Source organism: Neospora caninum, chromosome XII (genome assembly GCF_000208865.1).
Source record: "Neospora caninum Liverpool complete genome, chromosome XII".
NCBI lineage: Eukaryota > Apicomplexa > Conoidasida > Eucoccidiorida > Sarcocystidae > Neospora > Neospora caninum.
The window spans coordinates 2,013,737-2,029,166 of NC_018398.1; the positions used below are offsets into that span (position 1 = coordinate 2,013,737).

A 15,430-nucleotide genomic window follows, 5' to 3' on the forward strand; every position below is an offset into this window, starting at 1 on the left:
TAACTTAGAGAAGACGGCCTTCGGGGGAGACTACAGAAAGGAAAGGAGGAAACATGCAAACCTCCGGTTTATATAAGGGCTACACTAGCAAACTGCTTACGCACACGAAGAATGGCAGTTTTGACCTAGATGCACGACGTTGGGATGAGCTCGAGACGATTTGTTAGCAAGACACCTAGGACCACTCTTGAATACTAAACTCAGGGTCAGCCCCTTCGATTTCCGACTGCGACGGAGTTGATAATTAATCCAGGGGACTCTTGGGTTACGACAAGACCACGTGAATAATGCAGTCGTGAACGTAGACGATTTCGGAGGACAATTTGCGGCGACACAGAATTTGTGATCGACTTCTCGTCTTACCCGAGCCATGTTCGGTAGGACATTCTCCAAATATATTGCCGCACTCGTGGTTTTCGACTCCCACGCTGTCATTTTGGTGAAATAGTCCTGGTATGTGTCGTTCGAGGGCAATCGGCTCACCACGAATTCCACGCAGCTCCCCGGCAGACAGCAATTCGATGCGCGGACGCTTCCACCGTCCACAAGGGAATGCAGTTTAGCACTAGCATTCTGTGCAGAGTCAATCTTCGAACAGCGCAAGTCCCTTCGCGGAACTCTCAAGAGCTCCTTGTGGTTGACAGCGCAACCACAGTGTACATATTTCTGCATGTGGTGAGTCTGCAGATCGCGACTCGTCTCGTCGGGTGTCTCACCTTCTCCACGTCCCACCGCGAAGATTTTCCTGTGCGTAGTTATTGCACTACATGAATGTGTAGGAATTTTCCTTTTGCGTTTTGCGATTTCGTGCCTACTTTTTGCTCCGACAGTTTCGGGCCAGAAGGTTACACAAGCCTTTGTTCTATTTCACGGTGGACAGGATTTAATTTTCCTCAGATCTCCTCAGAAAAAATCACAGGTTGTGTTCTGCACACACCGAAACCTTCCACAGTTGTTATGTAGTCCCCCCTTAATCAGAAATGCTTACGTTTGTCGAGCACCCTTCTCTACTCCTACAGCCAAGAACAATACCGAAACCGACGAAGCCACGACTCCGAAATGCGGTTGCGACATCTGTTCCTGGGTTGTCCTTTGCACCCGCGTGCACCAGGTCGGCCTTCGCTGATTCACTCCGTCCTCGCTGTATTTTTGTGCTCCATCGTAACTCCGTATATATATATATATATATACATACATACATCTTTCTGACACACGCAAGCACATGGCGAAGCGGACGGCACTGATAATACGAAAAGCAGAAAGCAGATCTACATCCATGGGTAAGTAGATGCACACATGCATCTGTAGTCATATATATATATATATATATATCTACGTGTGCCGTAAATACAAATTTGCCAATTTGAATACGCAGATGCTTTCTGAGGGCAGTTAACCCCCCTGTGACTGATGATCCGGAAGTTGATGGCGGGGACTGAGAGTCTGGCACTTTTATTCCTTGACGACCGGTGCCTTGTTTGCCGCGAAAAGAACAGCAGCGTCTTCTCAAGCGTTGTTTCCCAACCTCTTCTTTCGTCTGAGTACACGACATCTCAATTGAATCATTCACTTCGTGAATAAACACTCTCCTTATCATCTTCCACACCTCGCGACGTTGTCAACGGATCGATAGGAGTGTTGGTCGAAAAAAAGCTTACACGAACGCTTATACGTATGTGTATGTATGCAGTGGTACATCGATGCAAATGCTGACATTCGTAGAAATATAGCGATGCATGAATGCATATAGATGTATTCACGCATGGTGAGTGCTGGAATACGCACGAAAGTGCCGACATTTATGCACGCAGACGTGCTTGTGCCAAATACATACACGCATATTTACACAATAAAAACATAATTATACGTTTGCTTGTATCCACAAACATCTGTAAATGACCCGTTCCCAAAATGGCACGCTACAAATGTGTATGTTTCCTTAGTTGCCCATTGATGGGCGTTCCTTTTCGTACCCCGCCTTCATACCGGTTTCCCTGCCTAGTGTGACCTTACACATGTGTATTCTTGTATGCAACCAAACACACGGTAAGCACACGTAAGGCCGAGATTTCCATTCGCCTGTAGGCATCGTCGTCGAGCACATGTTTATCTGCCGCTTTCCCCCAGGGGTATCACCTCTCCTTCATTGCATCTCCATTGCACACCTCTGCAGCCTTGTCTCTCCTCTTCCCTCACGCCTTCAAGCAACTGTTCCGTCGGCGTATGCAGCGGCTTCTCGCTGCCCCCCTTTCCCTGCTCCCTTCTGTCCCCCTGTCTTTTTCGCAACGCTTGCTCCTCTGTCTCCCAAAACACCGAGGGCTGGGGCTGCCCTGGGTGCGCTTTCCGAATCCAAACCGGAGGCACCCGGAAGCGAGGGCGCATTTGTCGAAACACGTGACGCGCTCCTACGCTGCTGCCTGGGCCACTGCGGCCTCAAATGTGCGGGGAGCAAATGCTTGGCAAAAAAGAGATGCAGCTTTTGGACAAAAAAGCGCCGTTCAGTCGGAATACTCGGTCCGTGACGGGACTGTGGAAGGCAGACGAAATCCGCGGGGAGCTGTGCAGACAAGAGAGACAGGGAGAAAGGACAGAGAAAGATGCTCGAGATGGCCGACACGCAGTAAACGTGGGACGGAACAGGGAGTGAAGGACGACGAAGGAGCACGAAAGGCAAGGAAAGGAGTGAACAGACAAACAGCAGGCGAGGATACTAGGGAATTCCACCTCACACAAGAGCGCTGACGGAAACACGCTGCCCACTCCAGAACGATGTGCACGGGTTTGCTCTCTCCTCTTCTTGCTTTTTCAGCTGCCGCCTCGCCACTCTGCATGCACATTCGCGCCCCACATCCACCTCCGCTCCTCGATTTCCTTGTTCTTCGCCGATTGTCTCTTCCCCCAGTTTCCGCGGTGCGCCACTCCACCGACACGTATCTTTACATTCATAATGTACCTTGGTACACCTACATCCCTTACTGGGCCTATTTGTACGGCCGCACATTCTTTAGATGCAAGCATGCATGCACTTGTGATCTCACCTGATGCCGTATCATCTTATCGAGGAGGATGAGACTATGTTGCATGTGCACATTTTCGTCGAGATATCCATGAAGAAGTTTAAGTCGATTGGTTTGCGGTTCCAAGAACTTGACATGGTTCAAGACGCTGCTTTGTTTGTAGCCTTCGGAGTTCAGACGCGGAAGCGACAGATATCTCTCCGTGTAGTGTGTGCTGTACAGCTGCAACGAACGAACGGCAACGAACACGCAGAGTTTCGAGCGAGACGTGGCAGACCTCGTGGTTTCCTCCTGCGGCGACAGTTTCGAAAAGACAAGCTTTCCTTGGTGCCCGAGGCATAAGACTCCGACGAAACAAACGGAGAGCCCAACAGCGCAGCCCTCCAGCTTCAGCTAGGTTCCGGCATGTGCGTTTTCATGCAAACACAGGTGTACGTACATGATGAGGGTGCCAGTCAAACGGATGCAAGAACCTGGGGGATTTCCCACCTAACTACACTGAAAATCCACATCTCCATGTGGCTGTCTATGCATAATTGAGTCAAGAGATTCCAAGCTCCACGTGCGTACGTCCGTCTGCAAATGAATAGCTCGTCCCACTTGTGTAATCCGAAGGCGTTCATCTTCCGTTCCCCCGAATATTCAAAATTCTGCTCCCTCTCCCGGAAGAACGACGCAAATCTGTCTCTCTTGGATTCTGCTCGTATTCTTTGGAGCATTCCCTCCACCACACATACATGCTTACATGGCCTATATATACGGTGCATCTTTAGATCCATTGATCCAAATATATATATATATATATATATAGATATATACGCATGCTCGGTGACGTTTCTCTACATTTCTGACCACGTGTAGGCTCTGTTCGCTGTAATAGCTGAGACCTCCATTTTGTTTCTCTGCGATCCGTACCTCCCAGGCAGTCACGGGGGCGGCGCTCCAGCAACAGGTGAAGAAATCGGGGTGCGTGAAGTGGGCCATGGCGGCCAGATATCCTCCGTAAGAAATTCCGTAGATGCCGACGCCGTACTTGACAAGACTGTCTCCTCCAATGGCTCCTATGTCTGCCGATCGTTTCCTTGCCTCTCTTTCAAGGCCCTCTGCTGCTTTCTCTGACCGCCCGTCTCGCTCGTTCTCTTGTCCTGTCTCGGCTACCTCGTCAAATGGGACTTCCGCCGGTGTCCTCTCCGCGTTGCAGTCCAGGCCCAAGATGCCTTCTGTTTTCGCTCTCTTCCGTCCCCGAGGCGAAGCTCTCTCAACTCCCCCTCTCTCGCTTGCCGCGACTGTACACTGAGACGCATCCCTCTCTTCTGCCTCGCCTGCCTTCCCCCTCGCTCCGGCATTGCCTTGAGGCGCCGCAGCTTCTCGGCCTCTCTTCTGCCTGAGTGCATGCGCGCGAGCCTGCTGCGTCTCTTTGGGCTCTGCGGCCGTGTCCAACGCACACCCGGGGACCGCGCAAGGCTCAGAAGCGAGGCCAGACGGAGACACGTGAGATACGCGAGCAGCCTCGTCTGCGTGAAGAGCGACAAGACCTACGCGGTAGAGATGCATGACTGCAGCTCTCTGGTCGGAAAGCTCGGCAACGCCCAAGCGCCGATGAATCGCCGCCTTCTCAAAGGCGATGGACCTTCCATACGACCCACGATTGTCCACTTTTACAACGATCAATCCTGAACACCCACGGAAGACAAAAAGAGCGCAAACGCACCTCAGACACGGCAACAACATCGCCCGCGACACCGCCACAACTATGCGTACATTTTCTGCTGATATACGTACATCCACATGCACACAGACAAGTAGGCGACAGTTCTCTCTGCTCCACTGAGATAGTCCCATGTGAACGTTTTTCCTTAGACGGAGATCTATCTATCTCGTTTTATACGCGTAGGGGGGATATGCACGTAGAATCACTATAGCCTGACACGGATGCCTCTGTTTGGTGTGTGCAAGAGTTAAAAATCGCTGTTTTTCGAGTGTTCGACGCAGCTATTCGTGTACCGAGTTTCGCCAGAGCTTGGGCTCGCATGTCCGTAAGCAGGTCGAACGCGTCGGGGACAAACTGCAGCGTGGGTCCTCCATAGAGAGACACAACAGCGCGGTACGGGCCTGGACACACACGCGCGCAGACAAACAAAAGAAAGTGCTTCGCATCGGAGAATCGACGAAACGGGAAGAAAGCCAAAGAGGGAAAGCCGTGAAAAAGCAACTACAGAAAGGATCTCCTGAGATAAACAGAAACGACTCTTTGCACACACGTCCCCTTTCCCGTGTCGTGTGAGAGGCCCCCGGCGAATATGTACAATCACTCAAAAATAGACCGCATGATCACCCTAATCTCTAGATAAGGATAAATGGATTATATATATATATATATATATATATATGTCGACCCCAACACATATGGACAGACATATACGGTCACATCTGTCCTCCGCACCTATATGTATATAATTATATATATATATATATATCTAGGTATATATGGAGAGGGACCGCATGTCACACCTGGTCCATGAACCTCCACATTTGGGCGATAGTAGCACCCAAACAATTTTTCTCCTTCGTTCTCCAACTCGAAAGGAACGGGAGGCACCAGAGAACGGACGACGCGAAGATACACGCGCTGGACCTGCTGGAATTCGTAGAGAACCTGAAACAGCGGAAAAGGGGAACCACACTTTACAAATTGCTTGATGAAAACCACCCGGGACTGCTCTGATACATCAAAAAATACATATATACAAACGTACATAAATATATATAACTATATATATATATACATAGGGATGGCGTTAGATCTAGAGAAAACTAGCCGAGTGCGACTTCCTCACCATACTCGCACCAAGCACAGAAACTCAAGCGTACATAGATCTCTGTCTCCGCGTCGCCAGAGTGAGAGTTCCTCTGAAAGTGAATGTTGAATCAGCTTGAGTTCCCTTTCGAAGACAGCTGCGTTCTGGAGGCTTCACTTTTGCGAGCAAACGCTCAAATGTGCGTCGCGACTCTGGGTCCTCACCTGTCCAGCTGCAGCGGTGTCTCCATACGCGTAGCTCAGGTGCTCACATCCCTTCAGGAGTTGCAGGTCGGCTTCTTGGGGTGAAAGCCTTTGTTCGCGTTCGTGCCCTTCCTTAGCGCAGGTTTCCTTCGTCTTCTCTCCCGTTCCCGTCTCTGCGCACGACTGCTCAGCCTGTGCGCGTCCGCTCTTCTCTGTTTTGTCCGGAAAAAGCTCCAGCTGTTCGCCGAAGACAGCACGCCCCCGTGACACTGCAGCCGCGAGGGAATAGTGCAGCTGGGCACCGGGCGAGGCCGGAGAGACGTGCGCGTGGCGAAGCACCGCGTCCCAATCGGGGATGTAGCGAATCCTGGGGACGGAACAGGACACACAGAGCGAAGTGAAAAGGAAACAGGCACTGAACGCGAGAGGCCCGCGAGCGACGGAAGAAAAGGAAGAGGCAGCGGACTCCTGAACCGCGAACCGGGGGGAGCGAGGTCGCTGGCAAGGAGACGGCATATCGCAAGGAAAGGGGAAAACGACAGAGAGACGCAGGACACAGAGAAGAGACAAAAACGTGAACATGCAAGCAACGCGGATGAGAACAAACGCACACCGATCGCTCTTCTGGGGCCTTTCCAGTCTCCCCTGTTCTCTCTCGCGCTGGGGACGACTCCCCAATCGTCCCTGCGGGACTTCCGCCTCTCATCGATTGACACAAGGAAACGCCCCTCGTTACTTCAGCCGCCCAAGTTCCCGCCCCTTCGATTCACGCTTACATCACACTTCTCCCAATCGTTACACACACAAATGAATCGGGTTTATTATCCATATATATATATGCACATGCGCATATATGTAATTGCTGCTGCGTTTCACTAGTTAGACAACGCATGTGTTGCCGTTCCTCAACTCGGCGCGTGGGCCTCTATAACTCCCGCTATGAGATTTCTGGCTTTCCGCGTGTTTGCATTTGTTTTTGCGCTTCGCGCTGTCTTTCAGTTCCCGCCTTCTCTGTGTACGAACCAAATCTGTCTGGGAGAGAGACGCGCGTGGTGCTGGTGCACGACGAGAGGCGCCTTTTCCGAGACGACGAACGAGTGCGTGCCCTCGACGGTTGGATTTGTCACGAACGCCCACGGTTGAAGCAGATCTCGAATCTGCAGAGAGACCAGCGAAAGAGCAAGTGCGCAGCGACAACGGACCGGGAAAAGATAAACGGTGACAGCGACAGGCGAGAGCGGAGACGGAACTCCGGGCGAACAGGGGACTCGAGAACCCCCGAGAGGAAGTAGAAGGGCGAAAACGTGCGCAGGAAATCAGACACAAAGAGCGTAAGGCAGGGACATGAAAGAGGCGAAAGTGCCAAGATCAGGCTGCTTACCTCAATTTTCCATGTCCCGCGTTGGCCCCAGAATTTGCCGCGCTTCCGCCCGGCTTTTCCGTGGTCCTCCGGCTCCATCGCGCCGTCCCCAGACCGCTTTTCCGCCTGGCCCTCGCTCTCGTGTCCACATTTCCGGCACCAAAGTTGAAGAGCTCTCAGTTCACTGTCTTTGGGCAGCCGAGCGAGACAGACAGAAGCCGAAGCTGGCGAGGCTTCGCTCTGGAGATTCGCAGAGAACAGAACGTAGCGATGGCCCGACGAAGAGAACAGCGGAGACGTGGGTGGTGCAAGGACGGAGAGGAGGCGAACGCGGGGGGCGCATGCGCATACGCGGAAGGATAGCCCTGGGAGAGCCAGATTCTAACAGGAGAGGAGACAGAAGAGACTCAGCGCCTGTTCAACGAAGCATCTCTGGGCAGAAAACAACCGCGAGAACGCCTTTGCACCACGACACAGACGCGAGGCAGGGGAGAAGAGCCGAGACACTTCGGACGTGTGTCGCCACGCAAGGCAAAAAGACACGAAACAAGGGGACGAGAGACGCGAGAGACGCTTGTTGGTCGCGACCTAGATAGAACTGAAGCTCTATTTGGTAGAAAGGTAAAAGATTCCTTTGGGTGAGTTGAGACTGCTGTTTGTCTGCCGCTTCGCACTTCCTCACTTGCAAGTAGAGCTCGTTCATCGTCTTCCTTTCCGCAGTCCACAAGTACCAAAGGGATTTGCCCAGCTGATGCAAATCGTCGTGGAGATTGATCCAGTAGTGCGACCTCTCCGTGAAGCAGACGACGCAGCGGAGCTTCTCGTCCTCCGGTTTCGCGCGTGGCGTCTCCAAAAAGTCCGAGGGCAGCCAAGGCAAAGCCGCGCAGATTCGCAGTTCTTGTTGAAGCCGGTCCTGGAGTTGAAGAAGAAGCACTGGCGGCGGCGATACTTGGCTGCAATCCAGACCCGCTGCGTCCTCTCCAGAGGGACCACGGCCGCGTGCCTGGGTGGAGTTCGCAGTGCCACGCCACAGGAACACAGAAACCGCGTCAGGCAATCAAAGACGAAAAACCCCAAAAGACGGCCCCGATCTTCTGTGCAGGACGCATTGAGTATCAAATCGAGACAAAGGCGAGGTAAAAACACACCGGTTGACGCTACCTAAGCGGGTCGCTGTCTCGATGCGTACACAAGGCAACACGCACAGGCAGCGGCGGAGAGAAACGGTTCTATCCGCGGCATCGTCTCTTCATAAAAACGTGGCGAATTCGACAGGTTTCACATGTCCTTTCTTCTTCCTGTCACGGCCTGTTCCGCCCTCGCTCCACGTGTCTCTATGTGGCGCAAAACAGGCAATGCTGGCCTCCGAGAGCGGGGTCACTGGGGCAGCCTGTACTCCCTTCATCGCCTAGCCTGGCCTCACGACAGACCGCAGAGCTTACCTCGTCGTAGCCTGCGGCGTTTGCAGCTTCGTTCCGTTCGCGTTCGCGGCGGCGAATGCCCGCCTGCATGATTTCGACTTCTTCACGTGTAAGGAGCTTGAGAGCCACGAGGTCGCTCCACTCCGCGATCGAGATCCACTGCGCGCGAGCAACGTAAAAGTCTTTGTTCCAGTCGTGGACGGGCAGATCAATGAACCGTTCTCGAGTTCCCCGACGATGAGAACAAGCGAGAGAAGGACACGGAGAAGAGGAAGCGTTGGAACGCCTCTGGAGGGAACCCGCAGAAGCGTGGTCTTCAGCGCGCGCCGCAGGCAGAGAAGGGGAAGAACACAGCTGAGAGCTAGCCGGATTTCCCGTGGCGGACACGCATGCACAGCAGGCAGTGCACCTTTCACAAGCTTCCAGAGGGTGGTCAAGAGAATACCCCGGCAGGGAAGCGGAGGAGAGGCGGCAAACCGACAGCGTAGACGAGTCTCCATTGGCAACGCGCTCGTCGCAGGACGCGAGGCTCGTCTGAGAAGACGACTCTTGCGCTTCGCCCGACACAGCGCAAGCTGCCGCTCGTCTCAGTTCACTGGCCGAAGGCACCTGAACAGAATCGGGACACAGATGACACAAGACACTGCGAACGCGCGAAAAGACAAAAGTAAGGCGGGATATCACGCGGAGGCACGTGGCACAGGGGTGACCGGGACACTCTCATGAACTCGTTTTTCTTCAGTCACGAAGAAAAAAAAAACACGGCGCCGTTCTCTTTGCCGCTTGCCGACCTCTCAAAGAACAAAACAAGGACGGCCCTCTTGTTTTCGCGGACCAAGAAACAGTAGATCAAGAGAAGCCGTCTCGCAGCACTAGGTGGCCTTGCGTAGGTTGGAAATCTTCTGTTTCTTCCCATGGAACAGGGAGGCAAAGGAAAAGAAAGGGAAACGTAACTCCAGGGACTTCAGAAAGGCCAGTCGCCACAGTCTCTCCTACTGACTCGATCAGGTATTTCTAACGATCCAGTTCATCGCTGTTTGTTCGGGCGTCTGCTCCTGTGCTGCTCGCGAAATTTCAGCTAGTCTTCACCCATGTGCCCGTTCTCGCTTGGAAGACGCCGGGGGATGTGCCCTACTATCTGTCTCCGTTAGCAAAAAGGGACTCTTCCTCTTCGCTGCAAAGCGAAGGCGCGACTGACCTGGAGAATGCCGACGCGAATGCGGACATTTTCCATGCCAGCAAAGGGGAAATGGTGCTCCTCCTGAACCAACAGGTCCTCAGGTTCTTCTGAGTGTTTTTGCTTTCCGTCTCGAATCGACGTTTTGTCTTGCGCCTTCGCCTTCTCGCCGGGACGACTATGGCCATTCCTTTCCTCTCCGACAGCGCCCGGAGCCTCACAGCCTCTACTGGAGAGCTCATCTTCACTCCACTCTTCTTCCTCGGATTGCCTCACTCCCCCATTCGCTTCCTCACCCAGTGCCGAACCGACGCCCGCTGCGCCGCCGCGTCGGCGGTCTCCAACGCGCTCCGTCCCTTTTTTCAGTGCGTTTTCCCCCTGAACACCTTCCCCGGCCATCTCAGCGTCCTCGGCCGTTTCTGCATGCGACAACTGCGTCTCTGCAGAGCCCTGTTCGTTTTCTGAAGAGGGGACTTGTTTTCTGCCTGCCGACTGCCCCGGAGACGCCTCAGTCTGTTCCTTCCTGGCCTCGGCGGCAACCCCTGCAGGGACAGTCCCCCTGTCAGAAGCTTCGCACGCCTGGTATTGCGGGAGCCTGACGCGCTGCAGACAGAGCGGCTTGATGTGGTCTTCCGTGAACCGGCAGAAAGCAATAAAGTCTCCACAGGGCGACCTGAATGGGGCAAGAGTGAGCACAGACCACTGCCACGCTCCAGACAGGAGGCATCGGGAAAATGTAGGCGCAGGCAACGAAGGATTCCAGAGTTCGCGCCTTCGTAAAAAGCCCGCGACACTGAACAGTCGAGTTTCAAGCAAAGCGGATGAGCAGACGCTTGCCCGCCCCGAGGGTCGACGGCAAAACCGACGCGTTCCCGACGGACGCTGGGCGCGCCCGCGCGTGCCGGAAAACCGGGACGGCGGATGAGCTCCAACCCGGCATGACGCCACTGAATTCGCTTAGACACTACATAGAAAACCGGTGAAAACCAAAAAGTGCGGCAGTGCGATACGGGCGTTTTTGCGATGCGGAGACACAACAGACCCTCTGCACACGCGACAAAAGGGCTGGGCGGCTTCTGAGAGCCTACGGAGAAGACACTCGAGATTCGAGGGTCGCCTCTTGGCAATTTTAAAAGAAGGAAAAGACAGATGCCTTTGTGAGGAAAGGGACCCACCCACTACGTCGCGAGTCAAGCTTGTCTGGACCAATGCGCGGCTTACCACCAGTAGCCTCGAGTGCGGTACATTTCCTCCTGGGCCACGTACTCCGCCAGACCGTTCACGACCTTGCCACTCCTTCCGCTCGTTGTGAGCATGCAGAGACCGTCGTTCAGTGCTTGCCCTCTGCTGCCTTTTGCCCCGGACACTTCGTCTGACGTCGCTGGACCAGTTTGAACTGTGTCTCCCTCCGGAAGCCTCTTATTTTCCGAGGTCTGAGGCAGTGCGACGACATGGATATCTGACTCGTGGACGAATGCCACACGAGTGGCGTCAGGCGAGAAAGTACAGTCCAAGATGGATCTTCCTCCTTCCTTCTTCCGAGGCACGAGAAGCCGCGCAGTCCCAAATGCGTGGCTGCGACCAGAAGGATGGATCGCGACGCGAGGCCGCGAAGCAGGATCCGTTGAGGAGCTTTGATTTCTCGCGAAAGATGGCGGGTTCCGGTTAGAGAAATGCTCATCCAGCGCAGATACCATTGCTTCCGCATCCAAACGGCCATCCAGTTCTCTAAAAGTTGTTTCCACTAAAGAAGTTTCCGTTTTCGCAGGAGACGGACCCGAAACACCACCGGAGCGCCCGGAGCCGGAATCGGTCGCCGGCACCATGTAGGCGGCCGGTGATAACCGGTTCGTCGCAAAGAACGTGGCCACGTTGCTCGATGCAGGGGCTGATTTCTTTCCCGTGTGTCCTGTGGCACTCACGGCGCCGGGTTTAGTACCGACGTCCAGTGACGAAGAAGCGGAGCAGGGATACGGCAGCGGCAGTGTTCGCGGGGCCTCTTTGGCGAGAAGAGATTCAATAGCTGAGCAGCCATCATAGATCCAAACTCCGGAGGAATTTGAAAGCATAATCATCTTCCCCTGTTTACTCCAAACATAGCGGCTGATGCCGAGGCATCGGCGCCTTTGCCGCTCGTTCAAAAGTTCCTCCTCGAGACTCTGCTTTGGCGGTCGCTTTTCTCGCTGAGAGCCACCTGCGGTGGGAGCCGTGACTCCACCGCCTGTTCCACACACATCAGCCCGGCCTGAAGCTGCACTGTGCTTCGCGTTTCCCTTGCACTCCCCGGGGACCGGACCACTTCTCGCTTCAGAGGTGAACTGATCCTCGCGAGACCGACTTTGCTGGGACTGCCGACCTGGGACTGAGGACTCCGCCGAGTTCGTGTGCGAATCAGCCTCGTTGCCTGAACCTGTTGGAGACGAGCACCCTCCCGCTCCGCCTTCAGCATTCATTCGTTGAGCGGAAGACCAAGCAATTTCCGCTTGCCTGTACAGCTCCATGGAATGGGGATGGAGGTCGTCTGGATGAACGAGGAGACAACCACCGTTGTTGAAATAGAACACATCCGGAGAAGCGGGTTCAAACCTAGGAGGAGTCGTTGACAAGGCAAGAGCGGAAACGGGGCGCGAACAGGGATAAGCTGGCGGGGCATCAGCTTGAGTGTATTCTATGGGGAGAGGGAAAATGGGGGACTTTGCCTTCCACTGGAGATCCAGGGGCAACCGCATCGAATGAGAGGGTGACGGCAGCGACGCAGCATCGGCGGTGGCGAGGATCCCTGCATCTTTCGTCACTGTAGTTGACGAGACGTGCTTTGCGAATCTTGATATCAGATTGGCACAAGGAATTCGGACAGGCGCTCCGTAAAGACGCTTGTAGCCTCGCTCTGCGCAATCAAGCCAGGAGATCCAGACACACAGCGCTGAGTCGGAGGGGAATTTGTCGCAGTTTTGCGACAATCCAGGGGCCGACACTCCCTCGCTGAGAGACTCGAGCCGATCAATATCTGCGCCATTAACCCCGAATGCAAAACTGTCAATAGCAGAGGAGCAACCGCCTTCGCCGGTAAACGCCCAGAACGAATCTGTTTGCCGATCATCCATCGCGCCGACACGGTTTCCTCGTCAGTGACAAGGTATCGAAGCCGAATTACTACTTGAGGAGGCGAGGAACCTAGTCTGGAAGACAAGTTCACCAGAAACACATATGTCCACCTGTCGTTTCGACGGTTGGGGCCGTACTGTCACTAAAAGCCGAATAAGACCCTTGCGGCGACAGGGGTTCACGCGCCGGACGGCAGACTTGCGAACTATCTGGCTGTTCCTTAGATCAGTGCAGACGTGCAACAGCTTATCCGGGCCACAGACATACTGACGTCAAAGCGCGGACAATATGCACCGAATTCAACAGAATAGAGTAACAAAAATGAGGGTGCCGACCTGAGGTCAACTTTATCGCGTCTGGTGTGTAGATACACTGGCAGGGTCGGGCCGGCGCCCCTACCCAGGTCAAACGAGAGAGGAAAAAATATGCCCTATCGAGTAGTACACATACAAGACTCATGCTTCTTTCTGGCAACAAAGTATGCTGAAACATCAAATAAGAGACTTTTTCGGAACGATGTGGATGTTCACGCCCCGCCGTTCCATTTGAAAATTTTTGCATGCCACCAGGTAAGCTGCTGGGAGACACGACAAGCGCTTTTGCAAGTCCCAGATGAAGAGCGCCACTGCATGTGCAAGAATTCGGGAGCCGATTACGTCCATGTCAGGCCTGCCCTGACATTTTTGCTTTCTAAGGAAAAATTGTGGGAGGGGGTTGCGAATCGCATTCTTTTTCCGAGTAGACGGCTTCTTATCCTGGCCGCCGTCGCGTTGTCTTGCCGCCGTGATCTATGCTGTGCGCTGCCGTTAGGACTCTCAGGGGGATGCCTGTCAACTCACAACGAAACCTAGGCTCTCTACCAGGCCTCGACGAAACGAGCCTGATGCTTCAATGGGATCTTCTGTTCGGGGCCAGATGGTTTTTGCGACGTTGTTTCTTATCGAACACGGATCACTTCGAGGCGGGTAACACATCCTCAGTGGTAGATCTGTTGAGTGATCCCTCATTCATGCGTCTTGGCAGTCCTGTGTCATCTCCAGGACACACACACACACGCTGCGATGATCCAAGTGCCGCGCCATGTCATCATGCTTCTGGTTGAAGCTCTCTGTGTCTCTGGAGACTGCCAAGCGGCACCTTCTCGGTAACGGTTCGACAACGGAAACAGGTGAAGGACGCCCTCTCTCAGAGCGCCTGGTACCCTTCAGCTGATTCGTTGCACCTCCAGTAACCAAACATGAGTATGCGATGAAAGCCTCCTCGAGCTACGCCGAGCAACCGCGCGCGCGGGGCTCTTTGTTGGACCATCAGTGTCGTATTGACGACAGCATCCAGGCAGCATTGCGGATTGCTGTGGGCTACAGCTTTCGCTGGCAGGTTTGTCAGCGCATACGACTAGGAAACTCGACTATGAGATGGGTTTCGTTAAGAGAGACTGACCTCGATTTCTGCACTACCGCAGCAAGAATAAAGGTCCTTTTCGACGTGCGACGTGTCTCCGACAGTCACTTGTACAGAAATCCTGGGACGTTGATCCTCAAGCAGCATGCACGGACGGGAACCTTTCCCTCCCGAATTACGCGCTACCTTTTATTGTCGGCCCAACACGCCTGACAAAAAGGCGTAATGATACATGTTTCATTTTACACATTGAGCGCGAAGACTGGAGGGTAACTTCGGGATCGAGCACACCGATATATAGGATGTGTCCAGATCACAACCAAATAACTGTGTGTATGTGGAGACACGTACCCCGGGAGGAACTGTCAATATTCCTGTTTTTTTGCCGACACGGGAGGTACCATGTCTATCGTAGCCGGCCCCCGCATGATTTGAAAAGAAATCAGAGCCACGGCAACGGCCGAAGACACGATACAACTACAAGGCGAGACAAAATACAAGAGCGAAACAGAAAAGAAAATCCTGTCCACATGATTGACATGGGGCTATCCTGCCTCAGGATAACCAAAAAAGTTCATCGGGTTCTCTTTCCCGCTATACGAGCTCGGAAAAATACGAACACAGCAAACGAGGACACCCGCGTACGAGAACTGAAAAGAAGTGTTAGCAATCACGGTAAAAACACACGGATAAGGGGCAGATGTCCGTCAGAAAAGATCTTCGAACTTTGAAGGAAATGCAACAAACTGGTGTAGGAACAAAAAACATTTCAACGGCGCCTCCGCCTCACATCGAGTCTCAATCGGCATCACCAAGCCTGGCAGCGGCAAGCCCGACACACACCAAAGACGGAGTAGACAGTGTTTGGGTGCGGCAGAAAAAGCTACAGAAAGTTTTTCCCCGGCAAAGGAAGCACCTACGATGGAAGACTCGCTAGCATAAATCGTT

At 53.6% G+C, this 15,430-nt stretch overlaps 1 protein-coding gene across 1 annotated transcript; it reads right to left on the reverse strand.

The window, feature by feature from the left end:
* Positions 1-2,981: 2,981 nt before the first annotated feature.
* NCLIV_062780 (putative dipeptidyl peptidase IV domain-containing protein) lies at positions 2,982-13,080 on the reverse strand (the record flags this gene model as incomplete). The annotated part of the gene is made up of 11 exons (XM_003885829.1): positions 2,982-3,239; positions 3,933-4,690; positions 5,022-5,129; positions 5,529-5,673; positions 6,040-6,385; positions 7,042-7,175; positions 7,400-7,618; positions 8,061-8,381; positions 8,821-9,408; positions 9,998-10,649; positions 11,198-13,080. 11 exons carry the CDS (start codon positions 13,078-13,080, stop codon positions 2,982-2,984), a joined length of 5,412 nt encoding a protein of 1,803 aa, XP_003885878.1.
* Between the last annotated feature and the right edge of the window lie 2,350 nt (positions 13,081-15,430).